This window comes from Melospiza melodia, chromosome 27 (assembly GCF_035770615.1).
Source record: "Melospiza melodia melodia isolate bMelMel2 chromosome 27, bMelMel2.pri, whole genome shotgun sequence".
Lineage (NCBI taxonomy): Eukaryota > Metazoa > Chordata > Aves > Passeriformes > Passerellidae > Melospiza > Melospiza melodia.
This window is the reverse complement of record NC_086220.1, coordinates 7,887,031-7,912,521: the sequence shown is the minus strand read 5'-3', so window position 1 is coordinate 7,912,521 and position 25,491 is coordinate 7,887,031. Positions and strand designations below refer to the sequence as shown.

The 25,491-nt window shown below is 44.8% G+C and overlaps 1 protein-coding gene and 1 long non-coding RNA gene across 5 annotated transcripts; both read right to left on the bottom strand.

Moving 5' to 3' along the window:
- Positions 1 to 353: 353 nt before the first annotated feature.
- On the bottom strand, positions 354 to 14,358 carry SFPQ (splicing factor proline and glutamine rich). Of its 3 annotated transcripts, none has more exons than XR_010030694.1 (11): positions 13,620 to 14,357; positions 13,045 to 13,233; positions 12,649 to 12,950; positions 12,444 to 12,539; positions 10,952 to 11,148; positions 10,551 to 10,635; positions 10,143 to 10,260; positions 9,875 to 9,923; positions 9,673 to 9,794; positions 705 to 7,058; positions 354 to 428 (listed from the first exon to the last, which is right to left on the bottom strand). XR_010030694.1 is itself a non-coding variant. In XM_063177390.1 (11 exons), the coding sequence occupies exons 1-10, from the start codon at positions 14,241 to 14,243 to the stop codon at positions 729 to 731; spliced, it is 1,803 nt and encodes a 600-aa protein (XP_063033460.1). In that variant the 5' UTR covers positions 14,244 to 14,358; the 3' UTR covers positions 354 to 428; positions 705 to 728. The 3 variants fall into 3 exon arrangements, 2 of the variants coding, with proteins under 2 accessions (XP_063033460.1, XP_063033459.1); XM_063177390.1 differs by having other exon boundaries at positions 705 to 749; positions 13,620 to 14,358; XM_063177389.1 differs by lacking the exons at positions 354 to 428; positions 705 to 7,058 and having other exon boundaries at positions 7,210 to 9,794; positions 13,620 to 14,358.
- Positions 14,359 to 17,144: 2,786 nt separating this feature from the next.
- LOC134429914 (uncharacterized) lies at positions 17,145 to 25,423 on the bottom strand. 2 transcript variants are annotated; one of them, XR_010030682.1, is made up of 4 exons: positions 25,305 to 25,423; positions 23,542 to 23,622; positions 19,862 to 19,994; positions 17,145 to 18,171 (listed from the first exon to the last, which is right to left on the bottom strand). It is a non-coding gene; the product is annotated as an uncharacterized LOC134429914 (long non-coding RNA). The 2 variants fall into 2 exon arrangements; XR_010030683.1 differs by having other exon boundaries at positions 19,862 to 19,965.
- Between the last annotated feature and the right edge of the window lie 68 nt (positions 25,424 to 25,491).

Sequence of the window (25,491 nt, the reverse complement as noted above, 5' to 3'; positions counted from 1 at the left end):
TGTTAAAAGTATTTCAGCAAATAGCTTTTTAACAAGGTTTAGTTGAATTAACATCTGAGAAGCAGCTGCTCTATTCTCCTTTTCCCATGCTGACAATCACCAACTGCAGCCTGAGTGCAGGAATGGTCATTTCTTGTTTGACCACCTGCTGCACACAAAGGACAGAATTTATTTGCTGCTGCAGGGCTGAAAAGCTTTAGACAATCATTACATTTTAGCTCTACAAAAGCAAGATGCAGAAACTTCTACATAAACTGAGATTAATCACAGGTTTCAGGCAGGAATTACATAAACCAGCACAGGGTGATGGGCTGGCAAGCCCTCACAGCAGTGTAAGAACAACAACTACTTACTTGTCCACCTGTTCCCTTGGTCCCTCCACACACCACTGGGCACCGTGCTGGATGTGCTCATGTTCAACTCCTCAACTGGAAAAACATTCCCAAGTTATTACACCCCCAAGTGATTTTGAAATCTTTTGTACAAACCCACGTCTAGAAAGGTATTTTTAGCTGCTGCTGTCAAGATATCAAGCCCAGGTAGAGTCAGGGTGCTCAAGCCCACAGTGTGACAGCAGGGACTGTGTTCTACCCTACACATTTAATATATCCATTTTCCAGTGATCCCCAATTCAAAAGTACTCAGTGACTGAACACCAAGTGTCCAAAAACCTTTATTATTTAATCCAAAAAAGCAATACTTACTTCCAATGGATGAGCACTCTGGTGTCACTCAGCTTTCATCTTCACCTAAAGGATAACAACTGAAGTTATTAGAGTCATACACAGCAAATTGTGACCATTTCAAAACTAACTTAAAAATAAGGTTTTAACATACATGGACTGATTAGTTATGAGGGGGAACTTATCAATTATTCCAAACTATTATGTGGAAGAATAAGGGGCAGAAATAGGCTAACCTAAACACTCATCAAGAGCTGAAGGAATATGCAGGCAGTTGCCTGAAGAACTGCACCCTGAGCACAAACCATAACCCCAGACTGAGCACAGTGAGGTTTGATTGCAGCCAGAGGTATACTATCCCTTATGTGAAGGCTTTAATTTCATCAGCTACTCCAACTCTGTGACCCTACTTGTCTCCTGTAGCAATGCCCTCTTCTCTTCCCCTTCCTGAGGCAGTGCAGTGGTCCTGGCCTCTTGGAGCTCTCGTGTTCTACAGTAGAACAAGTGCTTCAGAAGCCAAAGGCAGACACTACAGGTTGGCACTGTCACTGCTTTTATCCTCAGCAGGTTCTTCCCTCCTCAAGGCCTCCTTTTACTATAGCTGAGGGCAGCCTGTAATGGCGAGAGCTGGGGATGTGGTGCAAGGCTCTGCACAGCTCCAGTGGGGAGGCAGATCCCAGCATGGGCACAGCATGATCTGACCAGGCAGGGACAACTTCAGGCTTTAGTCTCCAACCCACCACCCACTGGGTTTCCTCACAGCCCTCGGGAGCAGGAGAGTTATGCACGTTTTGTTTTCTCTGCCATAGCAACAAACACCATGCATAAGGGATACTATATCTTTGTGCATCCTTTGAACACTGCAAATTCCCTGCTAGCCACACTCCTCCCAGCCCTCCCCAGTTAGCTCTTCAGTACTGGTGTTCAGAAGCAACATTTATAGAGATGGGGTGTTCACAGACCACTGCGGGATTGCACAGCCAAGTCCTAACGTGTCAATCATTACCTAGCAGCAATGACACAGCTGGGAGAAGGCCAATCCTCCCTTTTTTCCTTTTCCAGGCAGCAGCTATTTAACAGCCCCACTAGCTGGTATGGAGAGTGTGAAAAAATCTGAAGCTAATTAGCTGATTCCAAAACTTGCTGGTAGTGGAAGAAGCCAAGTGATTCCCCAGAGCAGCATACTTGGATGCATCCTTCCCAACATGCTCAGCCTCATTGAACATAATGGAACAGAACACTGGCCTTCCTGATCATGTCACTGCAGCTGGCAATGATTAACAGAGACATGCAACCCCATTACTGCTCCAGTCCTAAAACTACTCACAGGCCTCAGTGTTTAGCTATGGGGAGAACTGCAAGCAAATCAACACTTTGTATGCTTAATGTTACAATAAAGCCCCATCCACGCTGTGCTGTGCTCTCCTGCCAGCAGCAGGCTCTGCTCGGAGGGCCTAGCAGTACGCAGATGTATTCTGACACCACACTTCTGAGCTTCAGGTAAGCTTTTGAGAAAAAGTGTGTTTCACACACAGATAAAACCAAGATGAAACACAATGCAAGCACTTGAATGTCATTTCTTGTACCCACTTGTTACAGACTGACTTAGAGCAGACATGACTAAGTTTGCTACCACACCAAGTTTCATTACTGCAGCCAGAGCTGGTTTGAGCCCCATGGTTTTACTCACAAATTGCTTGCTCCAAGAGTGTCAAAAACCTGCTTAGTTCAAGTACGTAGAATGAGGCAGATGTGCCAATAACCCCTCCATGACATTCCTGCAGGTCAAGTATCCAGAGCACAATGGAAAAACTTAAGTCAGATGTTGAGCAATGGTTTAAGATCACTAACTCAGTTTTGCTACCTGACAGCACAGTGGCTGCCAGCAGGTTTGCTACTGGATCCCAGTCCCAGGTAAGGATAAGCCATCACAAAATGGATTCAAGTCACAGGTAAAGGTAAACCATCATAAAAAGCCAAACTGACTTTGTGACAAGGTGTCACTGTGTGACCAGCTGGCATGGGCTACACTCACTGTGGTGTAACCAAAGACCTGTTGTCATTAACTCATGGTGCACCTGCTACTTCAAGGGTTCAATGGAACATGGAAAGGTGGCTACAGCAGAGGGCAAGGCTGTCCAGCAGGTCCCTGTTCACCAGCAAGAGTCCTGCCTGGAAAGTAACAAAGAAGGGTCCAGAAGTGACAATAATACCAGAAACAAGTATGCAAAGCAGAACTTTGCAGAACAAGGGAAAACACATTACAGCACCTGTGAAATAAACTGAGTATCAGACAAGAGCCAGAGCATTCGTTGGAACAAGGGACCTTGAAATTCAGGTTCAAGAGCTAATGCAAAAGAGCTGGAGATCAGCATGTCTGGATGTCTAGCAACGTAAGCATGTTAATCCTGGAACACTGTAGTCAGGAGTTCTAGTAATGAAGAGTTCAGAATTACATCCCAAGACTGATGAAAAATGAAATTGTACATTGCACTATCAAGATGACTCTACGAGGCAGAAATACAGAATCTCATCACTGTCAATTAAAGCAGAGGAATATATCAGGCTTGTCAATCAAAGTTTAAAATAAAGACTACTGCAATGTCCAATAAGCTCTATGAAACTCACAGGGATATTCAATCAAGCACTCATTTATGTTCTCAAAAATATTCTGGATCAGTCTCAGAACTGCTTGCACCACCAGTAGCTTGAGGTGACTCTCACATAGCACACACGAGGCAAGAGCAGTGGTTACTGACACATTCCCACCAAGCCAAGACTCTACACATGGATGAGCTGCAGATGGGCCACTTCATCACTACAGAGAATTTCAACGTGTTCTTTTCCAGGCACTGAGAGCACCTTGTCAACTACTGAACTGAGTTTAAGATCACATTCCCTCTTCCCCACAGTGCTCATTGAAGAATATCTTCATTACATCGGAACTAAGAAAAAATCCACCCAAGCCAAGTTGTAAGTACAGAGGAATCGGGTCTGGAAATGCTCAGCTAAGAACCACAGTAAGTTATTTCTTGTCTCTGAACGAGACAAAAGCTTCCAACCGAAAACCACACAGCTTTGATGCAAGCTCAGCATACAGGTATGGAGTGCTGCACTGTAATTCCACAGTCAGAAGTGTGATGTCAGAATACCCACAGGATAAGATTACATAGAAAGTCACCAAGTTATATGATATTGCTTGTTACCTACCTGGACGCAGTCGGCAATGAGAATCTTGGAGCAAGCAGGAATACTACATCCGGGTCCTAATGTCCATTGCCATTTGTGGTACTACGTTCCTCACAGTTATGAACTGCAGAAATGCTGGCTAAGTGCAGTTATGTAGCAGGCCACTAGTTTAAAGTGTAAATTGCAGTCTCAAACTCCAGCAAGAACTTGCTGCCACAGTAAATGGTTGCCAAGGAGAAGCCAAGAATTTGTCTACCACAAAAATACCACAAAATCTCAAAAGCATTTTCAATTTCTCATCAGCTGTATAAATGATTAGTGTATCTACGCCAGAAGGTAAGATTATTCTGTATTCATTTCTGAGAAAGTGTGAAGACATATGTGTAACGATACCAGTTTCTACTTGCTGCAGTTTTTAGAGCTCTGAGTGTCAAAATGGGCTCAATTTTGATAAAACAAGCTAAATTGCAACAGCCAATGTCCTCCAAGTCCAGTACAAAAATGTTATGTGATCCAGACCATCCAAAAACAGGTCTGACCAGCAAAGCACTTTTCTGAATGATTTTAGAAGATTCAATTATATAAATCTGAGTTTATGAAAGAAGTCCAAAACCTCATAGGAATAGATCAAAGGAATGTCACTTTCTCGCCTCCCACATTTAGTAACTTTTATCAGATTTTAAAGTTGACATGTTTGCCAGCTTTTAAGACACCATCTTTAAAAGGTCTTGAAAAGAAGTTGGCTAGTTCATCATATGCCTGTTTAGTACATGCAACTCAAAGCAGAACTTGTTTTAGAAATTCTGCTTATGCAGCTACAACAAAGCCAGATTTAACCAAACTTTCAGATCTTTTGAAAACTGCCAAATCTTTCAAATATATTTACTAATCATGGTTTTGCAGCTCAGCTATTTTAATACCTAGCAACAGTAGCTTACATACAAAACAGGGGTACCCAAAGAAAAGCTCTGTAAGGTACAAAGACAGCAGCATCCTTCACTCTTCCAAGTTACAGAACTATAAACGAACATACTTTAGGATATGCACCAGCATCTCTTTTAATAAAGAATGACATGTAATCTGAAAAATAAACTGAAAAAATTAATTTAATGTTCATGTTTAGAATTCCCCACCTCGGACACCTTCACCTTTTGAGGGTGTCCCACGAACACCCTCCAGAAAAGATATTGTTTAAAACCGCTTCAATAATGCAAATTGCATCCATACTGCTCATTTGTAAACTACCCAATACAAGTAACTTCCAAATACTTGGTCTGCAGTTTAGGAACTGCCAATTTGGAATTTCCTCCTCATTGTTGTAGCATGTTACCAACCCCCAAACTTTTCTGGGTAAACAGAAAGCATTCACCAAACAAGCTGAATCACTCTTTAGTGAGCTTCGTGTTCCACGTCAGTGTTACCTGTATCAGCATTTCCCAACTTGCTATTCTGTCATTCAAGGGGTAACAGTACTTCAAGAGGGATCAGATATCTGTACCCTAAAATCCTGCAATCTGAAACTTAAGGTTTTAACCACAGGGAAAATTTAGCAGAAAATTTAGAATTAGCCAATGCTCAGCACGAGGAATGGAAGGATATTGAGAAGATTAACGCTATTCACAGAACTCCAGTGCTTGGGGATCATGTGATGGTACAGCCAAGCTAAGTTTACCTACTTTGTGCCAAGCAGGTTGATGGATCCTGCATTAACACTGAGGTATTTGACACTGGGAAATCAAGTTCCCAGTTTACCTGGTACATTGTAATAACAAGCAAAGCAACTACCTTACCAATGAGTCCAGAATGCTTTCAAATTCTTCTGGGGCTTAATAAAATGAACAGCAAACTAACGAATTCATCAGATCTTCTACAAAAAGAACCTTAAAGGGAGTTTATTTGCACTGTGTAGTAGTAACTCTTAAAACTCCAGATTCAGATACTACTTTTGAAGCATTATCTCCAAACATCAATAATAAAAAAGCGATAACCATCATGCAAGCAAGCTGATTGCTGTATTTTACATACAGGATTTTAGGATTTGCCCACCAGCTACACAATTTAAGAATAGTTCCTGCAGTCCCCATAATACAAATGATTGTATTCTGAACTAGGCAAATTAGTCCACTGTTAGCATGAGGACATAAGCAAATTAACCTTAATCACTCGAGTAACACTTCTGGTCTTTTTGCCAAGCAATTTCAGGCAGGTGTACAATATGGAGCAAGGCCAGATCCTGTAATCTCAAGACAGCTTAAGAGCATATAAATATCACATTAACAATCCTTTAGTGAGGAAGTCAGCCAATACAAGGCATTCTATGAATTTATTTTAAAATAACCATTGCTAGTCTTCTGCTTAAAGTCTTTGAAAGATTCCAAGCAGTAACTGCCAGGGTGGTAAGTGCTACCATCCCACCACCCATAGCTAAAATATGGAATTCATTACTGCACTGCTTGCATTGAAGCTTTAAATAATGTATCTTACAGCATTTCTAAGATTTCCATTTGCTTCCTTGTTGCAGCACAATTACTGCTCAAAAAATCTGCACCTACTGCAAAGTTCAGCTACAATTTAACCCAATCTTTGGCTAGAGAGGCACTGTGGGAAGAGATCTCTCTCTTCACTGTAGTTCCACACCCTGGTCTAGGTCCAACCTCAGCTCGAGGCTCTCAGGTTTACTGTGGCAGGTGTGGTATTTGGCCTCATTTGTTTAACCACGACTGGCAAGAAGAGTTACTACATTTAGTTTTCTATTTATTTTAAGCACAGTAAAAAAAAAGGTTGGTACACTTTGGGAATTCAGTGGCACAAGGTACACTGCCATCAAGTTAGGGACGTTATACATCAAAAAAACAGCTAAATTTGATTTTGAAACACTGCATTACATAATTAAATTGTACTCGCCCAAACAGACCACTTACAAATATTAGGTCAGTAAGTTTCTAACATCCATAAAAACGTAGCTTTCTTACTAAAATGCAAGAATTAAGAAGTCGGTGTCTAAACAAGACAGACAAAAACAAACTGGAATGAAACTACAGGTCACATCTAAAATCGGGGCTTTTTGTTTGGGGTTTCATATTCTTCTCTCCCTCTACCATATCCTGCTGGTGTTCCAGGCCCCATTCCTCTAGGACCCTGGCCACCCACGGGCCCCGCACCTCCCTGCCCAAAGCGTTCAGGACGCTATTGGAACAGAATGAACAGTTCATTATAAGTAGTTGATGTCCATGTGTGTTAAGTATATATTTTTAGAAGGTTCCGTAGTCAAGGTTCGTCGATACAATCACCATTGAGCCGATCCACAGGTACCGGGAACATAGAAAGGAAAAAAGGGTAATTTAAAAATTAGTTTATTGTAATACATGCCTTGAGGTATGTTCCCACTTGATGCATTCTCATACATCTGTTACAAAGAACAGATCCTCCCTGCAGTGCTAGAAATGTAAGCATTAGTGCAGATGTGAATTAACAACTTTTCCAAATGAGCTCTAGCAAAACCTTCAACCAAGTTAATGCAAATAGCTTGTGAACTTCTCACCTTTAGTGCAGTAAAAGCTCAGATTACATCACTGTCATTTCCAAATAAGCCTAATGAGAGAATGCAGCTCCAGTTGGCTGAAGCAGGAGCTGACATTCATCAAATGTAACAGAATGCCTACTCACCAGGACTGGCATGTGCTGTCTAGAGACCATGTGCTTTTCAAGATGGGGTTAAGACTACGGTCTGCTGACTAAACTGCAGAGGCCTTTGGCAGTACCAAAACTCATTGTGAGCACTACTGCATTGCAAGAAGAAAAAAAAAAATGTGAAAAAAGCTACTGACCAGTGCTTTACCTAACCAACGCAACTGCTCGAGCACAGACTGGCACTTGTTCAAACCCAACGTACTCCGGAGCTGCTGGTGCTGCATCAGATGCAAAACGTGTTCCAAGCACTCAGTGTTTCCAGTTAGAGCTATGCACAGAGGGTTGTGTGCATCCAGGCAGTATCTCCCTTCCCACCCCACCTTCACCACAAGCTCTTGGAAAATTCACAGCTTCACAGCAATTGAAAAGGTTTCACACCAAGGTGTACCAGCTGAGTTACTCTGCAATAAAGCAGAGACTTCAGGTCTATTTACTAGTACCTCTAGTTGCATGTACTTTGTTCAGTTACTGTATTATTGGGTGTGATCAGCATTCAACCTACAGAAGTTACACATTATGAGGTCAAAGAGAGCTTTAAATTTTCATTTCAACCAAGGTTCCCACTACTGAGTCACAGAACAATGGTAGGTGGTTTGTTACAAAAAGTATCTGCAACTGAAATTGCACACTTCAGAGCTCCTGACTTCTGAAAGTCAGCATCAATCCTTCCAAGAAAGGAGTTTCACAAATATTACTTAGGTTATTTCTGCCTAATTCATGGCAGCTTCAGCTCATCTCCAGCTCTGTTTAAAGGTATCAGCCCAGGAACTGTGACCACACTGTGTGGCAGAGATCCCCAACCTAAGAAACTCCAGGCAGTTAATCCACCTCACTGTCACATCTTTTGACCAGATCACATCTCAGGGATTACACAAGTTCAACATGCACCTGTTACCATGGTTTTGAGGAGAAAAATGTACATAGTATCCACCACACACTGCCTAACTGCTCACAGGAAGCTCAGGAACTGCTCATGTATCAGTAGGTTATTGAGGTACCTTAAGGCCAACAGCACTGTCTACTGAATCAATGATGCTCTGGGAAGTTACCATTCCAAAGATATGTTCCCCAAAAACATAAAACAGAAGGTATCTGACAAGCTACTATGGTAGCTCAGCTCATTAAGCCAGAGGCCTAAACCCACACAAAAATCATTAGTTCAGCTTGTGCTGCAGGTGTACACCCTTTCAGGAGGGTGAAAGCACACTGGTATCGCCACCTAAGCCAACAGATTCCCATCCTGCCCATTAAACACTTCTGTCATCTGCATCCATGGTGCTTCAGTGTAGGAACACCAAACAGGCTCCAAGCCCAGCCACACATGTAGTGTGCCAGAAATTAGTACAGTTTGGAATCATACCTCTGAACAGGAGATATGCTGCAGTTTAACAGGCTCTACCTTTGTGTCATGCCCAACACAGGAAAACAGACCGGGCTAGCATTCCTTTGGGAGACAGGAACCACAAATGGCTACAGTCCAGGATAGCTGGAACATGCCTGAAGCTAAAAACCAGCATTTCTGCTCTTCTACAGCAACATCAGCACAGACTAAGGGATATGCTGTGTACCATTGATAATTTAAGTTTATCTGCTGCTGGGACAGACCTGAGTGCAGATTTTGGACTGAACAGCACTCCCAGACCAACATGCATCCAGCCTACCTAGGCTTGGAAGGGCCAAAACAGTGTTACACATTGGGAAGGAGAACAAAAAAATCTCTCTTGTCCATCAATACAGAACATCAAATTACTAAAAAACTACCACATGAAGTATTTTGATGAAATTTGTCAGATTCTCTAGAATTCGTAAAAAATCCTTCCAAGCCTAACAGTGACGCAGAATTTCCAAAGTCCAATGAAGTCAGTTAATTGCAAATATGCTTAAGAGCACATTTGAATCCACTTACAAACAATTTCTGAGTGTGTAAGCTACCATAAAGGTTATCAACTACTCTAGGGCTACACACTGCCACGTTGTCCTGTGTTAAACACCTGACAAGAGAGTCAGCAGTTAACAGTGACATTTCCACAACCATCCGAACACTGGAGAACTCATTCCCAACCACAACAACTCCCTTGTGCTAAGCTAAAGCCACCACAGGATACGTTACCATGTCACTTCCCATCATAGAACCACTCATGGCTGCTTGGCCAACTCCTGGATTAGCTTCATAACCTATGCCGCCACCACCTCCCAGAGGTGGAAATTTCTGGGCTGCTGAAGCATAAGGATCTAAGAGAGAGAAATATATAATCATATTCTTGCGATTTCTAAGTTAGCAACACAAAGTAATTACTTAAAAGGTTCTTTACCTCCCATGTTCATTGTGGCAGCACCACCCATCCTCATGTCTCGCTCCCTCTGCATAGAAGAAACAACTTTTAACTTGGATAATCAACCACCAAAACCCAAACTTTTCAGGAGACAAAATACAGATAAGGCAAATACTGCCACTGCCCATACACACACACAGTGCAATCACCAACCCAAAGGAAGCAAAACACAGCCATGCTAAAAATATATCTACAAAACTCCTGAGTGTGTGGTAACATGACCCAAACCCACCACCATGTCACTTACTGGGTCCATGTAACCCATTCTACTATAATTCTCTTCCCTCTGTCTTCTCATCTGCTCTTCCATCTCCCGCTGACGGATCATCATCTCCTCCTCCCGCCGGCGGCGCTCCTCCTCCTGCCTGGTCACCAGAAAGCAATGTTAAACCCCAGGAATGATGCACATTGAACACACACTAACATCAACTCCTCCAACAATATAAAGGCACTGAAAGAATAAACTTCAGAACAAAAATATACTCTATGATGCCAAAATATTTAAGGAGAAACTTACACAGTAGTTCAATTTCGCAAACACAAACTGAAGCAGCAATGGTGTTTCTTGAAAAATAAAAACTTTCACATGTAAGTAATTGAAAAAAGAAAAAGGTCAATCTAATTTTTAACAAAATCCCATGAAAGCCAAACTAACCTCAGCTGAATTTCCTTGCGTTTCTGCATTTCCTGATTATGAAGTTCTTCCATCCGCCTCAGCTCCTCCTGGCGCCTCATGAGGTCTGCAGGAATGAAGCCTGTGAGCAGCTTTTCCACACAATGTCCCACTTTAACTACATCTGAATTACATCTGCACTGGGGCAGAGAAGTGCATTCCAGTGTCACTGCTCTTACCAATCCACCACTGAAAGTCCATTCCAGTGTCACTGCTCTTACCAATACACCACAGAAATTTAAGAAAACTGCCAGTTCCTCTTTAACTCTGAAATTCTCAAGTTCATAGCCAAAAGCATGAATTTCCTCAATAAACCATTAAAGAGCCATTTACTTAAGCCAGCATTTAAAGCAAAAAAAAAAAAAAAATTCAGAAGCCATTACCTTGACGCAGGAGGTTTGCCTGATGCTCATGATAAGCATCTTCCATCTCACTTTCAAGTTTGTCCTTGGCATCTTTCATATTTTTTGCCACTTGCTCTCTCTGCTGCTTTTCCATTTCATCTAAAGATTTCCACCTTTGAGAATATTCAAATTCAAAACTGCCAGGCTGAGCAAAACGGGGAGGAGTCTCTCTTTCCCTGCAGAAAGGAAGATACTCAGAGTGGGCAATCCTGGAAATTCAAGGTCAGTACAAGATCATGACCAAAATAACTGAATTATCAGGGAACATCAAGGACACCCTGAGAACACCTGACAAGCACAGGAGAACTGGCTCTGATGGAACTGCTGCATTTTATATACAGACAACAGCACTGAAAACAAATAATTATCACAGCACATGTGGAGATTCCTGCACTATCACATCCAAGCAAATCTTCAGAGTGTTACTGCTTGTTTGCCTCATTCTTAACTGTCTTTAGATATTTCACTGCTGACAACTGCAGGGGGAAAACGTTCAAAAAAGACAGGCCTTTGCCCAAGCAGGCACAATCAAGGTGGAGTTTTCCAGGGCCAAAGCACTCTGTGTCAAAGGCAAATAACAGCCTTCACTTTCAGGGAAATAATTATAAAAGTGCCTGAGGGCCAACAGGTTGTTTTGTCATATAAATAAACTCCAATTTAAAATTCGGTAATTTATGGAACAAAATTACCAAGTTCAAAAGCTTTCCATGCATTACCAGTATGAATTATTATTTCAATGCTTGGAACATTGTATTAATCCACACTGTTCTCAAAGCTGCCTCTAAACCACTTAAAATTTTTGATCAAAGCAAGGAATTTTGAGCTCTTTCTAAGCCAAGCAAGACTGACTGGATCTCCCTCGCTGCACTCCCTTTTGTGATCTGAGAAAATATAAAATTCCTACAACAGGTTTAATACACAGATTCTAACACAAAACTGCTGTTTCAGAAAAGATTTCTCTTAACTCTTTAATACTCCTCTAGACTCTTTGTTCCTTTATGCCAGTAGTCAGCTCATAAGGCAAATCCACATGCAACAAGTTTATACAAATCAGGGAATGCGTTAAAATTTTACTTTGTTTCTCATTTCAAACCACGAATGTAAATTTTTCAAGTTCCCCATGGGATCATCAACCCGAGACATGCCTTAAGGGAGATGACAGCTTTTAACAATAGCATGAAACAGTTCAAGTCTGATTTTTCAAGTTTCTACATATACCAAAACCATGTGTCAAGCTGCTATTTCTTTGTACTACAATGCAGAAAACTGCTTGTGTAACACTTCGTGAATACACTAAACAAATCATTGTTACTTTAAACTATGAATAAACAAAAAAATAAAACCAAGAACTGGTAATACAACTGAAAATCTAAAGCCTGTTTCTGAAAAATTTGCCATATTCCTCAGTGCCAGGGACAATACCACTTAAAACATCATTAATGCCCGCTTTATATCAAAAAATAGTGCCTACTTTTGATACATCGGATTCTTCTGAGCAAGCTTTTCTGGAAGACCATCTTCATCATCCAGCTGTTCCAATGGTTCCACAATAACTGGCCTGGGAGTGCTGAACAGAAAATACCCGTTTTACTCCTCTAAAAGCCCTTATTCTGAACAACTAGAATCCTACAGTCTTTATTCAGCTTAAAACTAAAAGTTCCTGACAAAGTACTTACGTTGTCAACAAAAACACGCCCTCAGTACACCGTTCAAACGCTTTCCTTGCAGCTGGCTTTGATGCAAACTCAACAATGCCTTTTCCTGTTGATCTACCTCGATCATCTACAATCACAACAGCTCTTTCCACCGGACCGAACTGGGAAAAAGCCTCCTCGAGCAACTCGTTGGACACGTAGGGCGAGAGGTTCCGCACCGACAGGGCAGCGGCGTGAGTGGCAAAGCGAACGCGGAGCTGCCGGCCCCTCATGGGGGTATCGTCCAACTCTGCCTTTGCGATTTCTGCAAGAGCTCGAGATTCCTGGGGGAAGTGCAAAACCCAGCCTTAGAAAACTAACTTGTACATCACCACACCGCGAGAACGAAACGGATGAACACGCAACACGAATGCCTACCAATTTAATGAATCCAAAGCCTTTGCCCTTGTTGATAAAAACCTCTCCCGGCTCCCCGTATTTGGCAAACAGTCTTTTAAAGTCTTCATCTGTGATATCAGCAGGCAAATTCCCAACAAACAACCGGCAGCGCTGTGTGTACGTCTTCTCCCCGGGCCGCCTCAGCAGAGAGAGGTTCGCTTTAAAGCCCTACAAAGAATCAGACCAAGCTATCACTGAGTGCTACACACAGAATCGCGGGGAATCCTGAGGACCCCGGAGAACCCAAACCGCAACGCCGGGACCGCCCGGGCGCTGCGAGGGGATCCAAACCGCAGCCCCGTGGCACCGCGAAGAGACCCAAACCGCAGCCGCGGCACCGCCGGGGGCACCGCGAAGGAACCCAAACCGCAGCCCCGGGCAAGGCGACGGAACGCAAACCGCAGTCCCGGGGCCGCCCCGACACCGGGGACCGCTCGCACCCCGCTGAGGCGCCGCCGCCTCTGCCCCGCTCCTCCCCTCAAGATGGCGGCGCGGGCGCGCGGAGCCGCCGCCATCTTGTGCCTGAGGGAGGCGTGGAGGGGGCCGTGACTCACCTCGTCCGACAGCTTCTCGCTCCTATCTCCCGAGCCCTGCTGTGACCCGAGGCTCTGCTGGCCCTGGTGCTGCTGCCCGCGGCCCCGCGGCTCCCCGCCCGGCCCGCCGCGGTGCCCCGGGCCGCCCTTGTGCGGCCCCTGCTGCGGGCCGCCCGGCCCCTTGGGGCCGCCGCCGGGAGACTGTCCTTGTCCTTTCTTAGGGCCGCCGGCCGGTGTGGGGCTGGGGCTGGGCTTGGATTGCGGCTGTGCACCGGCAGGAGACGAGGAAGGAGCCGAAACTGGCGGCTGCTGCTGTGGCTGCTGCCCCGCGGGAAGCGCAGAGGATGGAGGCGCTCCCGCCTGGCTGCCGGTGGGTCCCGCCGTGGTGGCGGAGGCTGAGGAGGATGAAGAAGGCGGAGCAGAGGTGGACGTGGGCGGCTTCGGCGGTTCGGGCTTCGGGCCTCCTCCCGGCGGACCTCCCGGGCCTTGCGGGCCGCCCGCCATCGGGCCGCGGTTCTGTCCCATGCCCATGCCGGGCGGCGGCGAGCGGAAATCGTGGTTGGGACCGCCGCGTCCTCCACCGCCGCCACGCCGGTGAAACCCGCCGCCACCGCCGCCACGGCTACGGAAGCGATCCCGCGACATGGTGTAGCGGAGGGAGGAGGCGGAGATGAGAAGAGAGCTCCGGCCGCGGCGGCTGCTACTGCTCAGCGCCCGCTGCGCAAAATGGCGGTGAGCTGGACGGCCTCGCCGCCGCCTTTGTCCGCCCCTAATATAGTACGCCCGCCCCGGAAGCCCCCCTCCTCCTCACCAGCCAACCACCGACACCAGCGGCGGTGACTGACAAGCAAAGTGACCAATAGCGTGTCGCAACTCCGCTAACTCTTTGATCTCATTGGTAACGAGCCTGCCCTCTGTCCATTGGCGCGTTTGACCGCCGACGTTGGCACGGGCCGGTCCGTTAACCCCCCGCGTGCTGATTGGGCAGTTTGAGCGGCGGGCGGCGCAGTCACGGCGCGAGCGCGCCTCGTGATTGGCTGGCTCGGCTGTCAGTCAGGCGGAGGCGCGGCCCGGGCCCGGCTGCGCGGCGCCTCAGGGCGCACTCAACCCTGGCTGCGGCTGGAAAAATGTCAAATAAACGTAGTTTCAATTCCAGTTCGCTGCTCTGAAACGCAATCTGAGATAGTAAATATCCGATTTATGCATTCAAGAGTGGTAGTGGAACCCCGGCGCCAGCATAGGGAGTCACATTCAGTGTTTTGTGTGAAAAGTCGGGCAGGGAAGCACCTAAAATGAGCCTGATTTGGGAACAGCGATCCGCAGTTACTTTCCAGACGCCCCAGGAAAGCAGGACAGAGCTTGGTGCGAACAAAAAGTGACGCCAGCTCCTCAAAATGTCCACGGTGCATTGTGAGGTGAAAAATAAAGCAGCTGTAGCAAGACCGTGGTGGTTACAGTCCCGACATTCCATGTTCCATTACAGAAAACAGACCAAAAGCACATTCCAACTCTTTAGTGTGCCTGCTTTCAGCAGTGCCATTTTTATACCTTCCCTTCAGCAGTGTTTCCGTCCATCCCCCTCTCAAGCTCCCAGGAATGTTTCACATTCAGTTTCAGGTCTGAAATTAAAAAAATCAAACCCCGTGTGAACCTAAGGGAAAGTCCCACGTTAATTTCACAGACCTGAACTGTGCCAGTGCTGTAGTAAAACATCAATTGCATGAATATTTCTGACACCCTGGGGAAGTCAAAGGTCGGTTTCATTCTTCATTGAATCACGGAATCACAGAGAAGTTTGGGTTGGAAGGGACCTTAAAACCCACCCAGTTCCACCCCAGGGACACCTTCCACTATCTTGAGTTGTTCCAAGCCCCAATGTCCAACCTGGCCTTGGGCCCTTCCAGGGATGAGGCAGCCACAACTTCTCTGGGCACCTGTGCCAGGGTCTCCCCACCCTCACAGAGAACAATTCCTTCCCCAAATCCCATCCATCCCTGCCCTCTGGCACTGGGAAGCCATTCCCCTTTTCCCTTGTAAATTGTCTCTCTCCATCTTTCCTGTCAGCTCCTTCAGGTCCTGGAAAGAATCAGCTCTTCCCAAAGTCTTTTCTGCCAGCTGAACAATCCCAATTCCCTCAGCCTTTCCTTGTAGGACAGCAACAAAATAAATGTCTCTGTGGGTTTATATATTTTAAATTAAATAGGAGCCACAGATTGATTCTGGCCCTGAATCAGTGTTATACTGCCTGTGGGACTTCAGCCACTTCCAAGCACTGCAGGATGGAAACTCCAGGTTGTTTTAAAATGGATTCTGGCCCTGCTGCCAGCAGTGAGTGTTTCCACCACGAGGTGTCTCAGAGGTTAAATCACTGCAAGAACAAATTCGGGACTGGCTCTTATCACAAACTAACAACTGGCATCTCCTTGCTGTCACATCTGGTTCTGTCTCTCCAGGAAACAATAATATTGAGTGGAAAAGGGTTGAGTTTGCCTGTGTTGTGTCTTAAGTATAAATGAACTGTATTTTCAGGAGCTACTAATTTTCATCATTCTTCAAAAGAGATAAAGAGTGTAATTATTCTCCTAATTCTGCAAAAATCTGCAGAACAAAGATCAGAACAGAAAAAGGGAGCTCAGATCTCTGCAGGACCCAAGGGGGGATTGATGGGGTGTCTGGGCAGGACCAGGAGTTGGACTCAATGATCCCTCTGGGTCTCTTCCAACTCAAGATATTCTGTGATTCTATGACTCTATGAAAAATCTATACAAGAATCTGTGGAATTTATCTGAAGTCTGCAAAGTGGATTTGAATTTCTCCAGATCTAGTAGAGGGTAAGATCCATGTTTTGCAGCTGCAATATGAATGTTTATCCTGGTCTTCAAATCAGAGAAAAACTGATGCTTGAGCAGGACTTGAAGTAAAAACAACCTCTGGTAACAGTGACCTGCTTTGTAAGTGTTCAGCTGGCTGGTTTTGTATAAAAACAGACACTGAGGAAAAAAGCTTGGGATGTTCTCCCCAGTATAAATAAATAAATATAGTTCTGTTCCACTATAAATAAATATATCTGAGACTGGAAATGTTCTGTGACACCTGGGGTAAGAGTTGAAGAATTTCTCCATCCTAACATTTATCTTTTCATTGGGATGTTCAGTGCACACATACATTAGTTCAGTTTAATAGGAGCCATTGAGAGAAGCAAAAAAGGAAGAACTCCAGACCTTTCTCACCCTCAAAATACTAATCTATTTAAAAATAACACTGCTGTTACTAATTCTGAGGATTTTTCATACTGTACAACTGATCTAAAAATTGAATTAAGCCGTGGTAAGAAGCAGTCTGTGACTAATGAGGAAAAGACCTTAGAGGAATATGCCAGGGAATCAGGCTGCCACAGAGGTGCCCAAAGTTCTGAATGTCTCAGCTGCCACGAGCACAGGATAATCCTCAGGTAATCCCTGTGTGGAGCTCAGCAGGTGATTGATTCAGATACATTTTTCCCCCTAAACTGTTTCCTCTTGTTATAAACACAAACACAAGACTAGCAAGGAGAAATCTGAATTATGTCTGTATTATTAATTGCAGATTGGAGGAGGAAGGAGCAGCGTGTGTCCAAGTTGCTAATTAGGAATAATTACCCCATGAGGTTCTGTAAGTGTCCCAAGTACAACAAACAGGAATCCCACTAACATCCCTTCCTACTAAGAAGCAATTAAATGCTGTGAGGAGATGTCTGCACTCCCTGGGCATTCCCTGGAAAATTTTCACTCAGAGGAAAACAGTTGAAGGGCTGTGTGCACAAATTCCAGTATGTCCCAGAACTAGAGGTGCTCAGGAATTTCAAGAATCAGGAAGCAAAGGGAGGAGTGGGAAGGGAGAGCAGAGCAGGGAGGCACCCAGAAGGTGCAGGGTAGAGTCCTTGCCCTGCTGCAGCCTCTCCTAAACAGAGTCTGTGGTGCACTGGGATAAACCTGCCTGAAGAAAAGGGATTCCTGCAGAACATTTCATCATTCTGGGGCTCACCACAGTGTCATGAAGTGACCTTTGATAGAATAAAGGAGGAAGCAAAATGCCAATAGCATCACCTGGTTTCTGAAGCTGAGGCAGGACTGCAGGAGTGGAAGAGCTGCTGCAGAGACTCTTCAGCTCACAGCAACTTTCCCTGGCACACAGTGATGAGGGTTCTCCTCTCCCTCCAGGGCTGTTTTCACCTCTCCTCGAGCAAGGATTGAATCTGCTCCCCAAGAGGTTTTTCCTCCACACCATCACAAATATGCCTGTAGGCTTAAAAACAGAGAGCTCTGAGGTTGGGAAGTTCTGTGACTTGATGAGACCACACAATCTGGATAAAGTGATCTTTCCCTCCTCTTGCTGCCTGTGTCTCCTCTCTCAGCAGCAGCTGCTGTGCCAGTGGGTGATCCCAGAGTGATCCTTGGACAGCTGAGCATGCTAAGACTGTCTTCAGAGAGGCTCCAAGAGCCTCCATTCCCAGTGATGTTAATTGGAGTTAAGGATGCTCAGTGCCTTGCAGGAACACTCAGCACAAAGCTGTCAATCCAGACATGTCCTTGAGCTGTGGAGAGAAATGAGATAGACAGAACTAGAATTTATCCCACTGCCCTACAGTTAACAGTAAGCATGCCATCTATTAAAATAATTTAATCTTCTGTGGTTTCCTACTAGAAAGAATTTAATTTTGTATTTCTTTGATTGAGAGAATTTAAAACTCTGTCACGTTTTGTCACCTGCTGGGCAGGGTCCTTTAGATGCAGCCCTGAAATCCAGCTGTGCCCTGGCTCAGCAGCTGAGGGAGGGGATTCTCTCAGACTGACTGGGAATGCTGCATCCAGTTCTGGTGCTCCAACATAAAGGGAACATGGACTGTTGGAACAAGTCCAGAGAGATGTGAATTTAATAAAGGGCTGGAGCTCCTTCCCTATGGAGACAGCCTGGGAGAGCTGGGGCTGTTCAGCTGGAGAAGAGAAGGTTGTTTGGAGACCCCACAGCATCTTCCAGGATCTGCAGGAGCCTCCAGGAAAGCTGGAGAGGAACTCTGCATCAGAAACTGGAGTGACAGGACAAGGAATGGCTTCCCACAGAAGAGGGGAAATTTAGGCTTGATAAATGGAAGAAATTCTCCCTTGTGAGGGTGGGCACAGGGTGCCCAGAGAAGCAGTAGCTGCTCCATCCCTGGAAGTATCCAAAGATAGGTTGGACAGGGCTTGGAGCACCCTGGGACAGTGGAAGGTGTCCCTGCCCATGGCAGGGGGTGGAACTGGGTGGGTTTTAATGTCCCCTCCAACCCAAACCAGTGTGGGATTCTGTGACAATAAATATGTGGCAAGAATGGGATGTGTTACAGAGAATCCTGTTCTTCCATCCCACAGAGCCAAACAGGGAAACAGAGACAACAACTCTGCAAAATCCCAGCAGTTCTGAGCTGAGCCCTGGTTAATGTTTGGCTATGCATGGAATGTCAGTGGGGCAGAAGGGAGTAAACTCACAGGGCTGTATTTCATAAGGCTGCCATGACTTTCTCAAAAATCTGAAGACTGGCAATGTCTTCTCTATAACTATTTTTTAATATACTGCTATTTCTAAAAGACAAACACAAAAGATGAAAGAGAAAATCAAACCCCTTTTTTCTTCATAAGACAAAAATGGTGGACATTTTAAAATAAACAATTTTATGCTGCCTTTGGAAAAAGTGATGTAGTCACAGCATGAATTCAGGATGATATTAAAAAGCAGCAACCAGAGTTTGTGAGTGGGCAGTAATTGCCAATAAAGATTCAAGACAACACAAATGGCTAAAGAACTGCAGAGGTTATTCATGTCACTCCTCAGTGACTCTCAGAAGACAAAGATAAAATTAATCCTGCTGTAGCAGCAGGCACTTGAAGAGACTTCCCAGGGGATGATGCTCTGACAACCTGACACCTATCCCAGACCTTGAGCACAATCACATTTTGCAAAAGTCTAACAGTTCCCTTTTTGAAAATTACTTTTGGCGTCTTATTATGGCAAATAATAAGATCTAAACATCACAGTGACATGGTGGCTAGCAGAGCTGCAAGCAATCTGGGATATCTTGTGCAGGTTTTACTGATCTCACCCCATTTACTCTGGGGGCTCACAGGGTGAGCTTGGTGCCAGCATGAGCTCTCCCACTGCTGCTTGGGGTGGCAGTTTGGATTTTCTGCAGGGAGACAAGAGCAGATAGAAAAACAAAATGAAGACCCAAAAGCTAAGAGAAAACTCACATTTCCTTTCTTCTGCTTCAACAAAAAAATCTGCTATGAATCTGCCACAAAACTTCTTTTAACATGAACTGGATTTCCATCAGGAAAACTTTCCAATAAGTGTCCTGGTAGCACAAGAAAGGCATGAATACAGCTGGAAAATAGATAATGACTGTATAAGAAAACAAGTGCAACAAAGAGAAATTTTCTGCTTGCTTTTATGGCAACCTCCACCCACCAGTCTGCTGTGGATGAGATGCACCCATGTCCCAAGAGGGAGGTGATCTACAGGTAAATAAGAAACTCAGTTCTCTGTCTGGGTTTTGTGCTTCTGCCTTAGAATTTTTCCCAACAGATCACCCAGTACAAAAAAAAAAAAAAAAAAGCTTCAAAATTTGAAGCCTTTTTGCAATGACAATTTTTAAGGCTCCAGAGTAAGAAAGATTCAGAGTCCCTGATGCAGAGCAGCATCAGCTGTTTGTAACACAGAATTAGCTATAAAAGTCTGCATCCCACATCTGCACGTTGGTCACTGTCTGTTTAAATATTTCATGATGTGTGCAATTAAGTTCTTTCCTCCCTGTTGACTCTGTGACTTTAGAAATCCAAAGTATTTATCTTGACCCGTGTTCTGGGCTTATTTTCACATTTGCACGCTGACAATGAAGCAAAACAATTTCTTTTTTATTTATAACCAGATTCCCTTTGGGGAGCTGAGAGCTGCCATATTTGGTGTGCAAAAACTGCTGTCTGGCATGTTTGGAAACAAAAGCCTGTGTTATTGAGACTTAAAAAGAGGATGCAAAATAGATTTATAATTATTGTAATTAGAATAAAAGCATGATTGCACGGAACTTAAATCCTGGTCCAAATTTCATACACATGCACAAACCATCCAAACAGAAATTAACTTCCTAATTAATATTGGATCATTCCTATTATAAAAAAAAGGCACTATTAATTATTGATGATGCTTGTGCTTTTCCTGAGCTGTTTCCATCTTTTCCCCTCCAGTTCATGGAGTGCTGGGGATAATGCAGCATGTACAAATAAATCACTCAGAGGTGTGGAAGTTACTCACACTCCTGCACGCAGGAGGATCTGCTCCTGGATGTTCTTATCAAACAGAATACAGAGGGGCATTTGTTTGTACGAGCAGAGCTAGAATATTCTCTTTAGAGTTCAGCTTCCTCCTTTCATCCCACCCACCACCAGACACTTCCTGACATTTCTCCTGCAGGCAGAGCAAGGCAACTGCTCCTTTTCTTTTTTTTTTTTTCTTTTTTTTTTTTTTTTTCCCTTTTTCAACGGCTGCTCCTTCAGTTATCTGTGGCTGGTGGGGGAAGGGGATGTTAACAGCAAACACAGCCAGAGCAAGTCTGGGAATGAGGGGGAGTTTCAGGATGGAAATAGGCTCCTGCCAGCCCTCCTGCGTCTGTGTCTCTATGACTAAGCGTTTGCTTTTTAAAACTTGCCTTTTCTCTTTCCTTGATCCTTGTTGTTTCCAAGCCTCCCGTTCCCCTTTGTCCTGGCAGCTCCAGGGAAGTGCAGATCCCACCCAGCACGTGAGGGACAAACCAGAGCAGCCCCTGAGCTGGGACACAAACCCACATCCCCTGTCTGCTCAGGGCTCAAGGGGAGACACCACTGCAGGTTTTTATTCCTCTGAAATATTCCCTGTATTTTCTTACAGCATTACAGCCCTGCTTTGGAAGAGTCTGCAGTATGAGAGCACCTAAATTTAAGAGGTGTGCACAGTTTTGGCCATCTCTGGGACATAAAAGGCCACTGGTTGCTCATCTCCACATCCCTTTTCAGTCCATGACAGCAACAAGGACAAAGAAGTGCCCAAAGCACCACATGGTCAGTGGTGAATGTGCTGGTGCTGCTGTGCTGATGGCTGGATTTGGTGATCTTAGAGGTCTTTTCCAGCCTTAACCATTTCATGATTTTTTGTGGGTACAACATCTGCAACAGCTGTATTTTCCTCCACCCATCTCCCAAAGCTGTCCTATTTGGATGCTCACTGGAAAGAAAAGATTATTTATTATTATTAATTCATGTTTGGCCTGAAACACTCAGCAGGGCTGTTCCACCTGCAGCTGGAATTCTCTGCAGACCCTGTGCAGGAGCAGAGGCAGGAATGCCCAACCCCAACCCATGGGGCTGGCAGGTTTTAGGGGTGCCCAGCCCCACTCTGCACAGCTGGCAGGTTTTAGGGGTGCCCAGCCCACAGGGCTGGCAGGTTTTAGGAGTGCCCACCCCACAGGGCTGGCAGGTTTTAGGGGTGCCCAGCCCCACTTTGCACAGCTGGCAGGTTTTAGGGGTGCCCAGCCCCACTCTGCACAGCTGGCAGGTTTTAGGGGTGCCCACCCCACAGGGCTGGCAGGTTTTAGGGGTGCCCAGCCCCACTCTGCACAGCTGGCAGGTTTTAGGGGTGCCCAGCCCACAGGGCTGGCAGGTTTTAGGGGTGCCCAGCCCCACTCTGCACAACTGGCAAGTTTTAGGGGTGCCCAGCCCCACTCTGCACAGCTGGCAGGTTTTAGGGGTGCCCACCCCACAGGGCTGGCAGGTTGTAGGGGTGCCCAGCCCCACTCTGGTTTTCTGGGTGATCTATATTCAGCTGTGCATGCCCCTGGGGATGTGCAAAGATCATTCATCCAGTTCACTGAACTGCAGCCTGCATGTGGAGGGGGTTTTGTGGCTCCTTTTTAAATGTGACTGGTTTAAAGAGGAATAGTCTCACTCAGGGTTGTGCAGCAGATTGGAATATGGGCACTCCAGGGGTGAATTAAAAAGCAATTCAAAAACAATAGTGTGGAACAATCTTATCTTTCCCCTGCCTTATCCAGGCATTTATCTTGCTCTGTTCTGAGGAGTCATCACCACATTATCCACATATTCTGCAGTGTCTCTTTCAGCCATGTTAGTGCACAGACAGTTCCTGCAGAATCACAGAATCATGGAATGGTTTGGGTTGGAAGGAACCTTAAAGATCATCTTGTTCCAAACCCTGCCAAGGGCAGGGACATCTTCCACTATACCAGGCTGCTCCAAGCTCCATCCAACCTGATCTTGGACACTTGGATCCAGGGACAACCTGTTCCAGAGCCTCCTGTGAACACACAGGGCTCCCTGTTCCTTACAGGGAACAATTCCTTCCAAATCTCCCATCTAACCCTGCCCTCTGGCAGTGGGGAGCCATTTCCCCTTGTCCTGTCACTCCAGGCCTTGCAAACAGCCTGTCCCCATCTTTCCTGCTGTCCCCTTCAGGCACTGGAAAGCCACAGCCAGGTCTTCCCAAAGCTGGACCAACAACACCCAAGAGTCTGAAGAAGCTGAAGAATGTCCTGCTCTGGTTCCAACACCCTACAGAGAACAGCTTTGGATGTCTCAGCCCACACCAGGGTTGATCTGGCTTTAAATGGTGGCTCTCACTGTCACCCCCTTGTCTGTCCTTTGTGCACCCTCAGCAAACCTGCAGCAGGCAGAGATTTCAACAGCACATGGCTGATTTGCCACCTGCTGTAGTGCCAGGATCTATTTCTCACAGAATACTCTGCACAGTGGTCTGAAAGCATTTTCTGTTGGATGTTCAAAGTTCCATCACTACCTGATTCCTCAGGAGAACCACACAAAGATGTCTCTTCCCAATAAAAAGCTTGAACAATTTCATTTTATATCATTCTATAGAAACTTACAATGTAGCCCCAAGAAGTTACAGTAGTTTTGTCGAGTTCTCCTGGTATTTGAGGTTATCCTGAGTGGTTCAGCATTTGGCACTAGGATGACAAGAAAAAAGGTTTAGTCAACACAAAAACACCCACAGTTTCTAAACTTCAGCTTGAAAACATGAAGGCAGCCTTTGCAAAGCCTCAGGAAGCAGAGGACAAAAAGAAAAGGAAGTTTATTTTCCTAAATATCTTAATTCCTAAACCAAATTCAAACTTCTAAGTCTTCCTCATACTTGAATTCCTCAGCATTTTTGTTAAGTTAATAAATATTTATTCTTTATTATGTTTATTATGTAGTAAATTTATTTCTCTATTTTCTGTCTTCCTAGAAAATCCCATTGAGAAATCTGTGCATTTTCAGCTGCTCCACAATCTGTGCTGTGACCCCCATGCTTTTGGGACACCTGTGTGTTCACAGTGAAATTTGTGCAAAACACCTGAGGAACCCTGGTATGTGCAGCCCTATATTGATATTGAGACGGTACTAGAATTTCTAACTCTTAAAAAAATTAAATATAAATCCCTATTAATTTTTTAATATTATTGTATTTTGTCCCCATTTAAAAAAGATTTAAATATTCATTATTTTCTTTGTAGCTATCTAAATTTTTAATTAGATAGCTACAAAGAAAAGAATTTAAAATTTTTTTTTTATAAAATTTCTTATCAGGCTCACAGTTCTCATATAACATCTTTTGCCATTAAAAAAACCCCCAATTTTTTGGAGAAATTTCACAAAACAACTCATCAACTGTAATTATTTTAGACTTCAAGATAAGGATTATTTTAATTTAGACTTGAGGATGAGGATTATTGCATAAGTGAAAAGCATTAATTATTAAATTATGACATTAATTATCTCCCTGTCCTTGGAATGCCATGATTTCTAAGAGAGACCTGACAGGATTTCCTAAACAAATCCCAGTATTCTGCATCCAGCATTTCAGGCCAGCTGAAGGACAGTGTTTATATAAGGATCACTTCAGTCACCACTGAAATGCAGCTGCAGCTCAGCACCAGTCTATAATTGTGCAAATCAGATAAACTGGGAAGTGGAGATTTCCTTTAAGACCAAGTTTTAATTAGCAGATAGATTATTTAATTATTAAAGAGACAAGAGCGCATTGTCCTTACCAACTTCTGGGTGCTGGCAATGTCCAACATTGCTCACAATAAAAAACCCTCAATAATCTGAAGCTCACATATGGTTTCAAAAGTTTTCTTAATAGGCCATCAGTGTTCATTGGCTAGATGTTATATAGTTCTTTTTTAATTAATGTTCTGCTGGGTAATTCTCTTGCTATTCATGCTAATTAGTGCCATGCTCGGTGTTTCTTTTGGGCTGGTGGTTTCTTGGGTCCATGGGTTGGCAGTGGTGATCTCCCCCTGCCACAAAAATTATTCTTCACCCAGCTGTTGATTCAGCACAATTACAGCTTGGGTTTATTGGCTGTTCCTGATCTGGCATTTCTGCCAGGTGTCTTTGTGTCCTGTCAATTGTGCATTTCCTGTGGCCACCATCACTGCACATCCTTCTCCCCGAGCTTTGTTCAACTCCCTCTAGGTCCGAGATCACGAAGCATGTCCAGGCCTGACCCTTAACAAGGCAATTCTACCAACAATAACTTCTACCAACAATAACATCACAGAACACCCTTAAGAAGATTTTGACGTATTCCACGTTTTGCAACAGTACCAACAAAATTAATTAAACTCAGGTTAAAAATTACTTCATTCAAAATGAATTCATTCACGCGTAACGCAGCAGAGGTACAATAGGCAGGACAGGTGAGGTGGGCGCCGTGAGGGCGGCGCTGTGGCCTGGCCGGGCCCTCACCGCAGGAGCCCACCGACCACCTGCCGCCAGCGCGGCAGCCCCGGCAGCCACGCCACGAGGTCACCGCGCCAGTGTCGCCG

Coding starts and splice junctions, on each gene's coding strand:
- SFPQ (XM_063177389.1), bottom strand. CDS start 14,243: ATGTCGCGGGATCGCTTCCGTAGCCGTGGCGGCGGTGGCGGCGGGTTT. Junction 11,149..12,443: donor AAGAATCCGATGTATCAAAA/GTAGGCACTATT, acceptor TCCTTTCTGCAG/GGAAAGAGAGACTCCTCCCC. Junction 10,261..10,550: donor CGCAAGGAAATTCAGCTGAG/GTTAGTTTGGCT, acceptor TCTGGTGACCAG/GCAGGAGGAGGAGCGCCGCC.